Source organism: Sabethes cyaneus, chromosome 2, assembly GCF_943734655.1.
Source record: "Sabethes cyaneus chromosome 2, idSabCyanKW18_F2, whole genome shotgun sequence".
Classification (NCBI taxonomy): Eukaryota; Metazoa; Arthropoda; class Insecta; order Diptera; family Culicidae; genus Sabethes; species Sabethes cyaneus.
The window spans coordinates 21,106,799-21,123,835 of NC_071354.1; the positions used below are offsets into that span (position 1 = coordinate 21,106,799).

Genomic DNA, 17,037 nt, shown 5'->3' on the forward strand with positions numbered 1-17,037 from the left:
GGAGGGGGGGATGAATAAAGAAAATTTGACTTAACCGTAAAGAATGGAAATGGAAATGGGAATGAGGAATTATTTTCACTTAAAAACTGTGTGTTCGAATCTCGGCTGGGGGAGGCTATTAGAGTCCATAGGATAGGATCAAGTCTCTTCGTCTCTTCGAGCCGCGGCGAGGCTGCTGCTGACAACTTATCTTGCATGATTTTTAACATCGCTCTTGAAGTGACCGAACGAGCAGAAACGAGAGTTTGATTTTCAGTAAAAGTAGCAAACTGCTAGCACAGACAAACAGACGGGGCACTCGCGTTAATTCCATCGTCCAATCAAAAACCACTCATTTTTCAAAATAGCATGTTTCGCAACATGACCACATCGCGGCGCGCGAGTGTTGCTTCGAGTTTTTAGTATAAAACCATACAAATGTAAAAACCATGCAGCATAAATCCCTGCAAATGCAAGCTACTCCGCAACCTGCATAACAGAGGGTGCTACTGTGCAAGCAAAATGTGTAGGACGATGGTTTTTAAAGGATTTTCTTCTATGTGTCATGTCAGTTCGTTAGTGCTATGCAGGTGACGTCGGCACCATAAGTACCTTCAGTAGGAACGGTGCGAAGTCTATCATCGACGTGACATTCGACAGTCCTGGTCTGATAGGAAACTGGAGAGTAGATAATGGCTATGGTGTTGGTCAGATAACGAGGCGGCAGGCAGCGAGTAGAGCCGACACTCCAACCAGCCGTGAATGGAAGACATCATACTTCGACCCCGAAGTATTTGTGGAAGCAATCCGAGGAGAGTACGGTGATCGCGGTATGCCCGATCCGAACGCTGATCATTTGATTGAGGTACTGTCACGAGCATGTGACGCTACCATGCCTAGGAAAAGCCGACCTAGGTATGGGAGGTCACCGGCTTACTGGTGGACAGCTGAAATTTCGGAACTCCGCGGAGCGTGCTTTCGTGCGAGGAGAATTATGCAAAAAGCTCATTCGGACGAAGACAGGGCTGAATGTCGAGTAGCACTTGTTGCTGCACGCGCAGCGCTTAAGAGCGGGATAAAAGCTTATAAACGAGCCTGCTTTGAAAGGTTATGTGCTAGTGCCAATGCGAACCCGTGGGGTGATGCCTACAGGATCGTAATGGCAAAGATCAAGAGCGTGATGGCGCCCGCAGAGCAATCGCCAGAGATGCTGGAGCGGATCATCGAGGGCCTCTTTCCGCGCCACGAGCCAAGGCTCTGGCCCCAGGCCGCTGAGTCGTCCCACGGCCGACGTTCCAGTATCTCAGACCATAGCGTAGGATGGTCGGCCTCCCAGCCGAACATCCAAAGTAACGTGGGCGACGGCGGTTTGGAGGTCGGGGAGGAAGTGACGGTTACGAACGAGGAACTCATTGAGATCGCTAAATCCCTAAAGGTGAGCAAGGCACCGGGGCCAAACGGTATCCCGAATATGGCCATTAAAGCGGTTATTCTAGAGGCTCCCGAATTATTCGGGGCAGTAATGAGTAGATGCCTGGAAGATGGCCATTTCCTGGACAGATGGAAGCGACAGAACCTGGTCCTATTGCCGAAGCCGGGAAAACCTCCGGATGTCCCCTCGTCATATAGGCCGATCTGTCTGCTTGATACTGCCGGCAAGGTACTGGAGAGGGTTATCCTTAACAGACTCGTACAGTACACTGAGGGTACAAACGGTCTGTCAAGGAACCAATTCGGCTTCAGAAAAGGCAAATCTACGGTGGATGCCATCTTGTCTGTCACTAAGACAGCCGAGGTGGCAATCCAGCCCAAGAGGACAGGTATCCGTTATTGCGCAGTTGTCACGCTCGACGTGAGAAATGCGTTTAATAGCGCTAGGTGGGACTCCATAGCCTACTCGCTTCGGAACGTCCAAGCGTCGGTGTCACTGTACAGAATTCTGGAAAATTATTTCCAGAATCGTGTGCTATGCTACAACATGGAGGAGAGTCAGAAGTGCGTTCCAATCACCGCAGGGGTTCCGCAAGGTTCCATACTGGGCCCGGTGTTGTGGAACGTCATTCATGACGAGGTGTTGAAGTTAAAGTTCCCGGTAGGGGTGGTGATTGTTGGCTTTGCGGACGATATCATCTTGGAAATCTACGGTGAATTTATCAGAGAGGCTGAGTTGACGGCTGCCCACTCTATAAGCATTGTTGAAGATTGGATGCGATCCAGGAAACTGGACCTAGCACATCATAAATCGAAGGTTATCGTGGTGAACAACCGCAAGTCGGTACAGAAAGCAAATATCAGTGACGAGGGCTGCACTATTTCGGCAACGCGGTCCTTAAAACTTCTGGGAGCCATGGTCGACGACAAGCTCAAGTTCGGGAGCCACGTCGACTATGCCTGCAAGAAGGCTTCCACAGCTATTTCGGCATTGTATTGTATGATGTCTAATAGCTCTGCGGTATATGGCAGCAAGCGAAGGCTTTTAGCCAACGTGGTCCAGTCCATACTCAGGTATGGCCATCCACGTTAGGTACCAAAAGCTATCCAGCCAAGCTGGAAAGCACTTATCGTCACATGTGCTTAAGAATGGCGAGTGCGTATCCTACAGTTTCACATGACGCAATCTGCGTCTTAGCGGGTATGATGCTATTGGTATCATCATCCGCGAGGGTGTGTTCCCAGTTCATCGCAGAAGAGCTGAGACCTCCAAATTGTCCCAAAAGCCCAAAAAAGCGCGACCAGCGACATTCGGCAGATGAAGAATTCTAGGAACAATATTTAAAGTTAACCGATTGCTTAGTAAGAATTGGCCTCGTTCTAACCTCGCCATTCCCTTTTAAGACTTTGAAGACTTCGGTAAATCGAGTCCGGTTTATAATACTATTTTTCGCGAAGCTTAAAGCGCTACTAATGTGCAAGTGATTTAAAGAAAGATAATCATTAACTTTACTTTATACTCTGTCGACTGCTAGTTTTGTAATTTTTTTCGTAATTTTTTTGGTACAATCTAAACAAAAGACATTTATAACTAAAACTAACATGACAAAATATTATAGCTATCCTTGAAAAAGACTAAAATAAATAGTCGAAACGTCGGAGTGAATTGAAAAAGCCAGTTCTAAATTCCGTAAAAGACTGAAAAGGCCAAAAAAATTACGAAAAAAAGATAATCATTAAAAATATTAAGATTAACGATTATTTTTTCAGTAACCCACTCTTTTTCATCAAAGGACTGTAGTTTCGGACTAGATTCAAAATTTTCCCGCAACTTTTAAGTTGTATCTTCTACTGAAGTATTCATACAATTACAATAAATTACTTATCACTTAGAAAAGAACATCTCCTAACAAACCGTCTAACTTAGTGGCAGTGGAATCGTGTCTACAATGCGAATAAATCTAAGATCGTTCTTAGCATTAACCATTGCTCGTTTTTTTCGCTATTCACTATACCATCTTTTCGTTATAACAATCAACTAATACCAACAGAAGGTACCCTCTGCTGCAACATGGTGTCGAACAAAATCAACAAACATCAGTCTCCGCAGGCCGCCGGGTGTGTTCGCCTAACTAGTTGGCGTTCTGCTCCTTATTCAGCGGCACTCCGTTCTCGTCGATCTCGACCGATGGCACTAGCGGTGGCTTGAAGCCACCGTATTCGATCCGTAGGCTCTTCCCGTACGCTGCATTCCGGCGGAACTTGACGTCACTCTTGACCGCCCAGTGATCCTCCAGCAGGGGCGTCGGACCCACGTAATCGTCCCGGTAAATTTGCGGTCCAAGGGCTTGGGCCACCGGTTGAAGGGTTTGCTGCTGCTGCTGGTGGTGATGGTGGTGGTACGGAACCGGGTAGGTTAGTTTGCCTACAAATTGATTGAACGGTTGATGGTACTGGCCACTGTAATGCTGATGGTAGGAATTACCATTGATGGGGTCACCTGGGTAGGGAATACCGTACAGAGGTTTCGGCTTCTCCGGGTAGTGATTGGGAAGAATGTTGTACTGGGCAAAATCTACGTACGCGGGAGCTTGAATCGAAGCCCCGAAGTGCAGGTCATTCTTCGGATATTGACTGTGGTAGAAGAGATGTTTGGAAGGGACTTCCAGTATCTGGGGTTTCGGATGTGAGGGACCTTTAATGAACACATGCTCGGTGAAGTGTTTCTTTTTTCCGCCGAAAAATTTGTGCAAATCGAAAAGCTTTTCGTGTGTTGTGGTTTTGATGATGGCGTGCGTGGGTTTGGGTTCGTGAATGGTTACGGGAATATATTTTTCCACTGGGTATGGTATGGGAACACCGACGGGGACTTCCACCGGATAGTGAACTGGAACCTGGACGGGGACTTCAACAGGGACTTGCACAGGATAGGGAACGGGACGATCGATAAACTTTTCCACTACTTTTTCTACCGTGACCGGAACGGGAACTTCAACGTGTTTTTCTACAATTGTCTCCACCGGTCGATCGACAATCTTCTCGATAACCTTTTCAACTGGCACTTCAACCGGGTAAGGACGATCAACGATCTTTGTTACAGGGTACGGGATCTGGACTTCCTTAGTGACTATTTTCTCCACCGGAACCGGACGATCCACGATTTTCTCAACGATTTGCGTCACCGGATAGGGAACCGGAACTTGCTGAGTGACAATTTTCTCCACCGGAACTGGTTTTTCTATAATTCTATCAACTGGAACCGGAACAGTGACATGCTGTGTGACGGGTCGATCGATGTAGTGATGAACTGGAACCTGTTTTTCAACGGCATACGGAACGGGGACGACGGTTTGAACTGGTTTTTCGACAACCTTCTCCACTGGATAGGGCACGGGTACCTGTTTCTCGACGATTCGATCAACGGGTTGTGGGACTGCTTTTTCTATGATAACCGGCTGCTGTACGATTCGATCGACCGGCTTCTCGATGTAAACATTTTGTGTCACAACTTTTTCGACAGGTTTTTCGATGAAGATTGGTTGCGAGATCACCTTGGTGCGGGCACCAAACTCTCTGGACTTGAGCTGTTGTGGTTTTTCCTCGTCAATCAGGATGTTTTTGATGTTTACACTTTTCTGAATCTCAACAACTGTCTGCTTGTCGGACTCAAATTTGGGAGGCTGTAGAATCCCATCGAAGCAATCGTCATTGTTTTTGTGCTCCAAATTGACCAATCGTAATCCAGGTTGAACCGGAGTTAGGTATTTGTTAGAAACAGGTGCAGGAGTTACGGTTTGTTTAGGCGTGTAGCGTGCGGTAGATGAAGGTTGTGGGCCTGGTGTGGTACGGAAGCGAGTACTAAGCCTAGAAGCGGTCGAAGCCCGTCCTTTAGTTGACAAACTGATCGGTCGAATCGTGGTAACCTCGTGTCGAATCGATACCGGAACCGACTTCAAATCATCCTCGCAAGGTTCCGTAGTTGATTGACCACCAGCCGAAAAAATGGTTTCCTTTAAGTACTGTCCCCTATTGTGATCATCCGACTCGCGGATAATTTCCACGTTAATTTGTTTAACCGGATTCTCTCCGGACCGATGAGTACGGCTTGTCCCTTCGGGCATTTCACCAACAATTATTGGCTTATCGAAGGACGAAACCGCTATGTTGTCATTCAATTTTTGAACGCTTTTACGACTTTCGCTCGGTTCGTTATCCGGTACGGTTTCCGAAGAATTCTCCACTGAAGATGCTGGCTTCTCATCCGCCGTAGTTTCTTTTCGTTCTTCTTGCGCGTTGTTGATACTCATAACATCTTCACTGCTGACCAAGTTCTGAGTGGAGGATACCAACCTTTGAATGCCTTCTTCGTTTAGGTCCACTTGGGGTTGCTTTTCGGCACTCGCAGCCCCTGATGATGCAATATGATTGGTGTTTTCCTGCTGAACAGCAGCATCCAGTGTTGGTTGTACCAAAGTGACCAGCTGCACCGGCACGGTATTCGTGCTGAACACTATTTGACTAGCCTGATCGTTGGAATATCTAGAAATGAAACGGAAGTGTGAGATTGTTTCGAATTTTTTGATTGACACTGCAATCTGCTAGCTGTCAAAAGCACAACTTTGATTAATCTTATACCCAACAAGAGGCTGGTACGCGATTGGTGGTTCCGGCTGCTGTTCAGTCGCTTTCGGTTGCTGCTGCTCTCCGTTCGAGACCGAATCCGAGTAGTACACATAATAATTGCTGTTGGGTCCAAGCGATATCGAGTGTTCGTACTGGACGCCCCTTCTGGGAGCAGGGGAAGGCTGCACCGGCCCCTGAGTAGAAATGGTCTGCAGCGGTTGAAATAATGTGAACGACTAAAATGAGGGGGCGAAAACAATTTTAAATGCCAAGTGTTTTTTGTTCGGTCAGCCGGAATCTACCTGCTGGTCTGGCGGGACCGTTGGCAGTAGCATCGGAACCGTTCGGGCATGCGTAACCGGTTCAGCCGGGGTTGGAAGCGATACGGGGACCGTTTGAGCCGCTGCTAGCCGCAGCATGCACGCGGCCAGTATCAGTGCGATCGATGGCAGCATCCTGGATCATCTAAAAGGCGAAATCTGTGGCGAGAAAGAAGAGATGGAATGGTATTAGATTGGAGTATTTTGTATGTCGATTTGTGGCTATTGCTGATCATAACTGCATAACAGTCATTGATGGATTCTTTTCTTTTCCTTCAGTTAGGGTAGAGGATCCATATTTCGTCAGGAGCCATATTTCGCCAGCTCGATGAATCCAAAACCTTTTTGCAAATTTTGGATAGACTTAAAAGAAATTATTTGACGAATTGGCAAAATTGACGACATCAAATAATTTCTTTTAAATCTACCAAATGCACAAATTTTTATTACACTTTTTATTTTATTTATTACCCTTATGATCGCGGAATCAACCGATGTCGATTCTGATTGACCAGCGAACTTGTGTGGGTCGATCCTTAAGCATTACGTATAAAGTTATTACACGATCATTTCTTCCGGTCATACATTCAGTATTCACTATTCAGCAGGCTTCATTCTCGGTTTTTTGCTCAGTAGATGCTCAATTAACTACAGCGCATTAACTAAACAGAATTCCAAAAAGTAGTATAAAGGGCGATTGTAGAGCTTATTATTATCTACACTATTGCGGAAGAAAGTATGCTTTTATCTTTTGTATTTACGGCGCTATGCGATTGCTACCCCGTTGGTAGCCAAATGAGCGCTCTTTTTGCTACCAACGGGGTAGCAGCCCCATAGCGCTGTAAATACAAAAGATAGAACTATACTTTCTTCAACAATAATGTAGATAATAATTAGCTCTACAATCGCCCTTTACACTGCGTTTTCGAATTCTGTTTAGTTGAGGTGCTGTAGTCAAATGAGCATCTACTGAGCAAAAACCCGAGAATGAAGCCTGCTATTCAGTGGCTGAACGGTGATCAACATTCAATCGAAACCAATAAAACATGTAAAAGAAATTCCACATATTATAGGCGCAAAAGCAATTTACACGTGCATATGATGAAATAGAAAAACAGTAAAATTTTATTGGCGGCATTCATTGTCGGTTTGAATTATAGGTTTCATAAGCTATTTCGTCGTTAATGATAGAAAATAAAATCAGCTAAACCGGGTCAGTTGTCAGACGTTTTTCTCACGAATAGAATAGCTACTTTTTAGTTTCCGAGTACTGTTACATAATAAAAAACGTAATTCTGTTGATTAAATTGCCGACATAAGAAGGCTATCGCTGAAAATGTAACGTTGTTGAAGTATTATGTGAGCGGAAAATACCTTTATTCAATCGCGCTTTCCATTCGTGGCAATTTCCGCTTCTTTTATGTCAAAACAACGAGAATAAAAAAAATTGAGAGTAAAATGTAACATCTACGGACCTAGCGCTCATTTCTAATGGAGGCTATAGCCGTCAGCATTTTCTCTTAAGCCTTTTATTTCACCAGCACATTAAAGTTAAATGCAAATTAATGCATCGAGTTCTACTAATAGAATACTGTCGCTGTAAAACGATACAAATTGCGCAACTTGCGCTCGTATTTTTTATTAGGTACTAGCTGATTACCCGATCTTACTCGGGCCCCTTTGCCTCTCAGTCACTTGTACATCTTTCATTGTAACGAAAATTTTCATAATGCAAAAACCCTTTTTTAATTTTAATGTGTCTAGTCTCTTTGTCAGTTTCCCTCATTTTGTCCCCCAGCCACTTGTAAATCTGACTTCTTCCCGGTAACCCCTATAAATCGACATAAAACCGTTTTTGAACCTTCCCTTTGTTAATGGCCCCCTTCCAGAAATCCAGCAACTTGTACATCTGCTATCATTCCAATTGCAAGAGAAACACGCCCCTTTACCCATTTGAAGCTTTCTTTCCCCTTATAAGAAACCATCTCCCTCTTTTGTCAACCCCCCTGCGCTGATTCTTTTATGCCAAAATACATGTGTTTGACAAACGAAGTTCAGAAGTTCCAGGGCTATGGCTAAACATACATTCATACACACGTTCTTCGTCCCTCTACTTGTCGGTTCTTTCCCAGTCAGCTCCCTCTTCTGGCACGTAGCTAATTCTGCATTGGTTTGCTCTATGAAAATCACTATAATGGAAACTAAACAAAGGTCTTTTTTATCATATACAATGGTAACCCGATTTTGTCACTCCCCGATTTTGTCACGTTTTTGACCCGATTTTGTCACGTTTTTTACCCGATTTTGTCACGCTTTGATTTATCAAAAGCTTAGTATGTCAAATGTGTTAAAACACTGTGAAAAGAACTGTGTTCAACAAGTTGATTATCGTGGAGTTTCCACAAAAATTATTTCTTATCTCCACAACTATAATAGCTAGAAGGTTGCTTTCTTTGGCAAAGTTCTTTATAATAATCTTCTCAAAAGTTTTGTAGAACATTGTTTTGCTCTATCTCTTACTGCCTGAAAAATAAATTTTCTATCTTACTTTTAGGGGGGTTAATCAAAGAATCGTTCCTACCATAAGAAAGAGCTTCTTACGCTGTGAAATTTCTTTGAACATAGTTAACCAGTATAATCAACCATTTCGGTGCAATTAAAAAACGCGTGTTTTCATACCTTTGGGAGTGCTGTGAAAAGGTGACAAATGTCCACAGAGAGGTAGAAGGAAGTGCGACATGTCCTAAAAGTGATCAGAATGAAGTATATGTAGTTCGTTCTAAGTTATCTGCAAAAAAATAAAAATTGAAAAAATACCCGATTTTGTCACTGCCCCGTTTCTGTCACCCCTAAATTCATCGGGCCATTACTGTATTCCTCTTCGGTGGAACCCCCTCTTTTCTCAAAGTTATTTGCACAACTTCAATCGGTTTAAATGCTAGAGAAACGCATCCCCTTTTACTTAGCCCCTTGTTAGGGCCCCCCTTTTGGCAACCTCCCAGTGCCGATTCCCTCATATCAAGTGTGCCAAGTTTGATGAAGAAGCGTCCAGGCGTTTCGGAGTTAGGATCTCCCCCCCCCTGTTACGACCCTCCCCCTGTTATGAACCCCCTTCCCTGTTGTCAACCCCTGTGATTCCCTTATGTCAAGGAATATGTATGCCAAGTTTGGTGAAGAACCGTCCGGGCTTTTCGGAGTTATGGCCTCCCTCCCCTGTTATGAACACCCCCTCTTATCAACCCCCCAGTGCTGATTCCCTTATATCAAAGAATATGTGCGCCAGGTTTGGTGGAGGTCGGTCAAGGCGTTCTGGAGTTTTGGAAACTTTGTTCATCAGGCTAAGTCTTAGGATGACAAGCCAACTAAGTAAGTAGAGTAATTGAAAAGTGGTTTCAAAAAGATTTTAATTAATTTGCCTAACGGTGGGTTGGTTAACGGTTGGATAATGCGTAAAACAGACCCCATAGTGGTCCTTAGCCTCCTATCCAGCTACTTCTATCCCTACCTCCACGTGGTACCAGCCGGAATACGAGCAACCTTAGCGGAGATCGGGTAACCAACCCCGGTGGACTCTTAGGTTGTATACCAACAGGGAAGGAGACACAGTGTGTCTCGAGACTGTAATATGGCAGCCCCATCACGAGACTTGGTAGCGTAGGCCTTGGTACTGCTATCTACCTAAACCGTAAAAGCTAAAAATAATTAAGAAAATCTTACTCGGAACATTCGGCATGGACTAAGGCGACGAAATAAGGACATGGAATGGTAACTTGGTACCTGGAACTGCAGATCGCTAAATTTCGTTGGTGGCGACAGGGTGCTGCTCGATCAGTTAGAACTCCGAAAGTTTGGCATCGTGGCACTGCAGGAGATCTGTCGCAGAGGCGAGAAGGTGTGGAGGATCCGTGGCGGCAAAGCCCAATTTTTCCAGAGCGGTGGAGCGACCAACGAGCTGGGAACGGGCTTTCTAGTGTTGGGCAAAATGCAGGATCGCGTAATGGACTGGAAAGCGATCAATGAAAGGATGTGCGTGTTGAGGATGAAAGGCCGTTGCTTCAATTACACCATCATAAACGTGCATTGTCCACACGAAGGTAGACCCGACGACGAGAAGGAAGCGTTCTATGCGCAGCTGGACGACGGGACATCGAGATCGTCATCGGAAATATGAACGCCCAGGTTAGCAGGGAAGCAATGTATAGGCCGGTGATCGGGACCCATAGTCTGCACACTGACACGAACGATAACGGCCAGCGAGGCATCAACTTTGCCGCATCCCGGTCGGAAGCACTTTCTTTCCCCACAAAGATATCCACAAAGCCCCATGGAGATCAACTGACCAACGAACTTCGAACCAAATCGTCCATATTCTCATCTAGGGCCGGTTTTTCTCGAACATCACCAACGCACGCTCCCTAGGGGGGCGGATATCGACTCGGACCATTACATAGTAGCAGTACACGTGCGCTTAAAACTATCGACGGTTTTTACCTCGCGACAAAGCCGCCCTCCTCGGTTAAACATTCGGCAGCTAAACTACACGCCAGTTGCCGAAAACTACGCGCGCGTACTGGATGAAGCTCTACCTTCCTCTGTGGAGCCAGATGCTTCGACCCTCGAAAACGATTGGAGTATGATACGCTCGGCCGTCAACGAGGCCGCAACCGCGGTGCTAGGAGTGAAAACCTCGAGTGCACGAAATGATTAGTTTGACGGGAAATGCCAACAAGCGATAGCGAAGAAAAAAGAGTTTGGAAAAACTATCTAAGCATATCCACGAGAGAGAATTTGGCCAAGTATCGACGAGCGCGGAATGAGTTGACCACGATCCTGAGAAGAAAAAGCGCCAGAAGGAGTACTGAGATCGTGAGGAGCTGAAACAACTATTTCGGCCTAATGACATGCGCAAGTTTTACGAGAAAGTGAACCAAACTCGTAAGAGCTACACACCTGAACCTGACATGTGTAGGGACGAGGGAAGGGATCTAATTACAAACGAGCCCGAGTTGGTCGACAGGTGGAAGCAGTATTTCGATGAGCACCTCAACGGTGATATAGCAGCAAGAGAGACGCTATGGAAGTTAACCTTGGAGTGCCTACAAACGACAACTGCGTACCGGCTCCCGATTTCGAGGAGATCCGGCGAGAAATCGGTCTGCTGAATGCTGATAATAGAGCTGCCGGCAAGGACCGACTCCCGACAGAGTTCTGCAAAAATGGTCAAGAACCGCTAGCAACGGCACTTCATTGAATATTTTCTAAGATTTGTTTGGAGGAGAAACTACCGGAGGAGTAGATGGAAGGTGTAGTCTGTCCCATCTACAATGTGACACATATGTATTCGAACAAAAACAAAGTCATATATATTTGTAAATAAGAGCTGAATTTCGAATTTGACTTTTAGAAGTTGTTTACCTATAGATAAAGAACGCAATAAACATTCATTACTCTATTGAATCGTCTTTTGCCTGGATAACACGTTTCAAATACTTTTCAAAGTCGTCACATGCGGCACGCACTAGAGATGGTCGGGACCCGACGGGTTCGGGTCGGGTTCAGGTATTGAAAAAAACAATAATATGCGGGTTCGGGTCGAGTACCGGATTATAATTTTTTTTTTCTTTTTTCTTTTTCAACGACGTATAGCAGTCGGCTTTTACTTTTCTGTTGGGGAAGAATAAATGCTTAATGCGAGAAATGAAGATTCAGGCAAACTGAAAATTCTTGATATTAGGCCAAAAATATAGACTTAGCGAAGGTGAGAGTCGAACTCACAGCTCCCAATCTCTAGTTGAGCGTGTTGTTTAACCAAGGCTTAGTGGTGTAATTGGTAACCATTTTGTAACTATATATGTTACATATTGATTATTGAGTAACTGTTAATGTAACCATATTTAGTTACATAAGTTGCGCTATTTCGATTACACAACAGTTATATTTTAAGTTACTGTAACCCAAGTTTTACATTTAAATTAGTCGCATATCAGCCGCTGCGACTCAATTGTGACAACATGTGCTACTTGGGTTTTCTTCCGATTTTTTACGGGTTTCAACAGATCCCGTCTCGAAAAATCTTTTTAGTGCATAGTATACAAATCCTCTATTTATACCGTGATGTTTGACAATTTATTTATTATCAACGACCGTAACGACGACACCCCATCAGCCGTATATACGTTTGCCATACGGACGGTTGCCATACGTACGAATGCCATATAGACGAATGCCATAATATATGTCTGCCATAATGGACGGGAGCCATACAGATGAATGCCATAATGTACGTTTACCCTAATTAATATTTTTGGTATGCAGGCCCAGAACTACACTTCGACCAGTTCAAAGCTCAAAGCTCTATTTTATAATGGGTATCTTGATGCGAGGACTCGGGAAAACTAACTAGAGGATGGTAAACCTAGGACAACGAACAGACCTAGACAGATGGGATTTCTGCGGCTTTTCCCGTGGCCTGTAGCCAGCGCTTCCGACGGCGGGTCCCCGTCGAACACTCACCGTTGCCTGCGGCCGGCTCGCCCTGAATCATCTAGGAAACGTTGAATATATAGATTATGGCAAATGTACATTATGGCTCCCGTCCATTATGGCAAACATACATTATGGCATTCGTCTGCATGGCTCCTGTCCATTATGGCAAACATGCATTATGGCATTCGTACGTATGGCAACCGTCCGCATGGCTATCATATTTATGGCTCTCGTCCGGTCACCTTCAGACTCTGGTACGTGTACACCGAACGACACAATACGAAAATGAAACTATATCAAGTAAGCTTTAAGTCATGATGCCACACACACATGTTTGTTCATGTTTCATGTTTCATAGTTTGCTTGTATTAATTGTATATGCCGCTGCAAGCATAAAATGATTTTGGTTCGAATATACATGTGTCACACTGTACAAAAAGGGCGACCGGATAGATTGCTGTAATTACCGCGGCATCACGTTCACACTTAACAAAAAGCACTGAATTCGGTAAAATTTTACCGAATTCTAAACAGCTGAACGTTCGGTAAAAATTTCGATGGTGCCAATCGACGTTTACAGATCATTAGTAATGTCTGGTGCAATAAAAAATTTTACCGAACGTTCAGCTGTTTAGATTTCGGTAAATTTTACCGAATCGTTTAAGTGTGTTGGTCATCGCCGCCTACAAGGTGCTCTCCCAGCTTTTGTTGCGTCATCTATCCCCAATAGCAAGAGAATTCGTAGGGCAGTATCAGGCGGGCTTTTTGGGGGCCCGTACTACTACGGATCAAATTTTTACTGTTCAACAAATCTTCCAGAAATGTCAAGAATGCAACGTGCCCACGCATCATATTTTCGTGGGTTTCGGCGCAGCATACGATACAGTTCAACGAGAACAGCTATGCCAGATAATGCATGAGTACGGTTTAAACGACAATTCGCGGCTGATTAAAGCTACTCTGAAGCCAATGATGTGCTACGTGAGCGATTCGGGGACACTCTCGAGTCCTTTCGTTGCGCCACAGAGGGTTGCGCCAAGGGAATGGACTGTCCTGTACGCTATTGAACATTGCTATTGAAAGTGTGATCCGGCGAGCGGGCATCGAAACGAAAGGAACGATCTTCAGCAAGAGTAGCCAACTCCTAGCCTACGCAGACGACCTCGACATCATTACTAGAAACCTAGGCACGGCGGAGGCGATCTACGCAAGCCTAAAAACGGAGGCTAAGAGGATAGGATTACAAATCAATGCGTCGAAAACCAAATATATGGTAGGAACAGGCTCCAGAGAAAGCAATGTTTGCCTCCCACGGACAGTGACTATTGACGGCGATGAACTGGAAGTGGTTGATGAGTTATTATATTTGGGATCTCTAGTTACCGCCGATAATAATACGAGTAAGGAGATCCAACGATGCATTCAAGCTGGAAATCGAGCCTACTTTTTCCTCCGCAAGATGTTTCGATCTAGGAGTATACGACGTCGTACAAAGCTGACGATGTACAAAACGCTAATTAGACCGGTAGTCCTCTGCGGACTTTAGACAAAAACTTTGCTTACGGAAGACATACGTGCACTAGCCGTATTTGAACAGAAGGTGTTGCGGACTATTTTTGGCGGAGTACAGACGGAAAGCGGAGAGTGGCGGAGACGTATGAACCACGAGCACTGCTTGGAGAGATTCCCATCGTACACCGAGCGAAAGTTGGGAGACTACGGTGGGCCGGCCACGTCGCAAGGATGCCGGACGACTGTGCAGTGAAATCCGTTCTGTTCAAGAACCCCACCAGCATCAGAAATAGAGGGGCTCAACGTGCTAGATGGTTCGACCAGGTTGAAACCGACTTGCGTGTGTCGAACTGGCGACGAGTAGCCCAGGACCGAGTACAATGGAGAGGAATTCTTGATACGGTAAGAGCCACCCCGGTCTGATGATATCCAATGAGGAACTCTATCATCGATGTCATTAACGGCCGATAGCAACAGAAATTCGTGAACGTAGGTGGAAGTGAATCGGACACACCTTGAAGCAAAGGAGCGAACGAGATTTGGAGAGAAGCACTCGACTGGAATCCGCTAGGCTAGCGTAGGCAGACTCAGAGGCTCATGGCGACGCAGCTTAGCCAACGACATCCAGGTTGTCGGAAAAAACGCTATAGATACCATTGGGTACATTCTCTTATAAATTTAGGTAGTAGAAATTTAGTGTGTATCGTTTACACTGATTTTTATTGCTGTCAGTTTTTCAAAAATAGGAAAAAATGGCGTCACCCGAAAAGCAACGTCGCGAATTGATTTTGCGGAAGCATCTGGAAAATCCGCAACTTTCTCATCGGGACATCGGAAAACAACTCGGAATCGTGCATTCAACGATGATTCATGTGATTAAACATTACTACAATACTCTTAGCATCGAACGGAAGGAGAAATGCGGTCAGAATGGTTGTTCTATCAGTGATCAGGATCACAAGCGTGAATGCGTTTAAGCGGAATCCCAATGCTTCGACCAGGGGTGTGGTCAAAAAGTTGAGTCTGTTTAAATCTTTCATTCAGGGAGCCAACGACCGGAAGGGACTGCATACGTACAAAAAGCAGAAGGCTCCAAATCGTCATGAACGGCAAAATACGGTGGGAAGGTCACGGCGTCACGGGCCCGGAAACAGTACACCGATATGCTGATGAAGCCTCATTGTCTCATCATGGATGATGAAACTTACGTAAAGGCGGACTTCCGGCAGCTTCCGGGGCTACTGTACTTCTCCGCCCAGCACAAGTTTGATGTTCCGGAGGAAGTAAGGTAGCAGAAACTTTCAAAATTTTCCAAGAAATACATAATTTGGTAAACGATCTGCTCATGTGGCAAACGGTGTGCACCGCTCGTGACTACCGGGACTGTAAGCCTAAACGGGCAGGTCTACATCAAGCAATGCCTACAGAAGCGTCTGCTTCCTCTGCAACATGAGGACCCTTTGATCTTCTGGGTGGATCAAACCCCCCCCCACAAATGGTAGTTTTGATTCACTGATGTTTGAAAATATTATTAAATTAATTATTTAACCCCCTGAATTTGAACCGGTAATCGGTATGCCTTGTTACGGTGGTTTCACCTTAACACCTTAACGTTATAAACGACTTAAGGTAGAATAATAATATAGTTTACTGTAGTTCACCATTCATGGTGCATCGGTTCTTCAATTCAAATAAATTCCTCCTGGTATAACCATAGCTATTAAAAAACTAAGCGAAAAGCAAGTGTGACAATCGGTTCGTCGTAACCACTCACTTTTCGAAAGGACTCAATTTTCCTAGTGGCTATGATGATCGATTGAAAGGAGGTAGGTACCCCATGCTGGGTAGTTGGTGATAAAATTGGCATGAAAAAAAGGAAAGGTCCATTAAGTTTAATGGCGGCACAGATTGCGCGCGCCACAATCGCGCTAGCAACGTTTGAGCAATCCGTCGTTCAATCTACTTACAATGTACTCCCGACACGATTGAACCATAATCGATACGTTTCGACATGACAGTGACTGGTGTTTCCCTTCGGTTTGGTAACACGTTGCACCTATTACAGTTGTTGGCCATAACAATTACACGCTATAACAGTATGCATTATTCGACAGAGATTTAATGTGATCGTATGTTGATATGTTCATTTTGCATACTTCATTAAAGTCTAGGCATTCGCATATTACTTGATTTTCTCCTTTCTTCCTATGGTTTAAGCTTATCGCTGTATCTACATTGAGGTCAAATCACGTAACAAGCTAACATTGTCGCAAACAATGCCCGAATTTCCCATTCCAAACGGCACCGCAGCTCGTTAATCACTATTTATTTCCTTACCCGGTTCATTCCACGGCCATCCGCCGGCGCATCCTCAAGCCCCAGATAAGATCAAACCGCACCGGGCCGGGCCTGCTTGCACCCGAACTGCGGCGGAAATTGAGTTTTTATCAATTTAATTGGTTTGCCACTGCGTCGAAGAGCCCCGTTGAATCAACCGCGGTCGCCGTAGTTTGGCGAAAGTTCAACACCGCCGAAAATGGGCATTCCGGCGTTGCGACAACCGACCCGTGGGGGTTCCTTCGGTGTTGCATTTTGTTGTCACCGAAGAATAAACGATACTGCACAGCTATTCATCATCAGTGAAATCAACGTGTGAACATCTTGTTTTGCCGCTTTATAGTGAAGC

The 17,037-nt window shown here is 45.0% G+C and overlaps 1 protein-coding gene across 1 annotated transcript in view; it reads right to left on the minus strand.

The window, feature by feature from the left end:
- Positions 1-3,319: 3,319 nt before the first annotated feature.
- Positions 3,320-17,037, minus strand: part of LOC128736965 (uncharacterized) — a 36,904-nt gene continuing 23,186 nt past the window's right edge. The window contains exons 2-4 of the mRNA XM_053831486.1: positions 6,336-6,512; positions 6,046-6,269; positions 3,320-5,949 (exon numbers count right to left, since the gene is read on the minus strand). Coding sequence (XP_053687461.1) covers positions 3,543-5,949; positions 6,046-6,269; positions 6,336-6,488 — 2,784 coding nt within the window. The 5' untranslated portion in view covers positions 6,489-6,512 and the 3' untranslated portion in view covers positions 3,320-3,542. The remainder of the gene's footprint in view (positions 5,950-6,045; positions 6,270-6,335; positions 6,513-17,037) is intronic.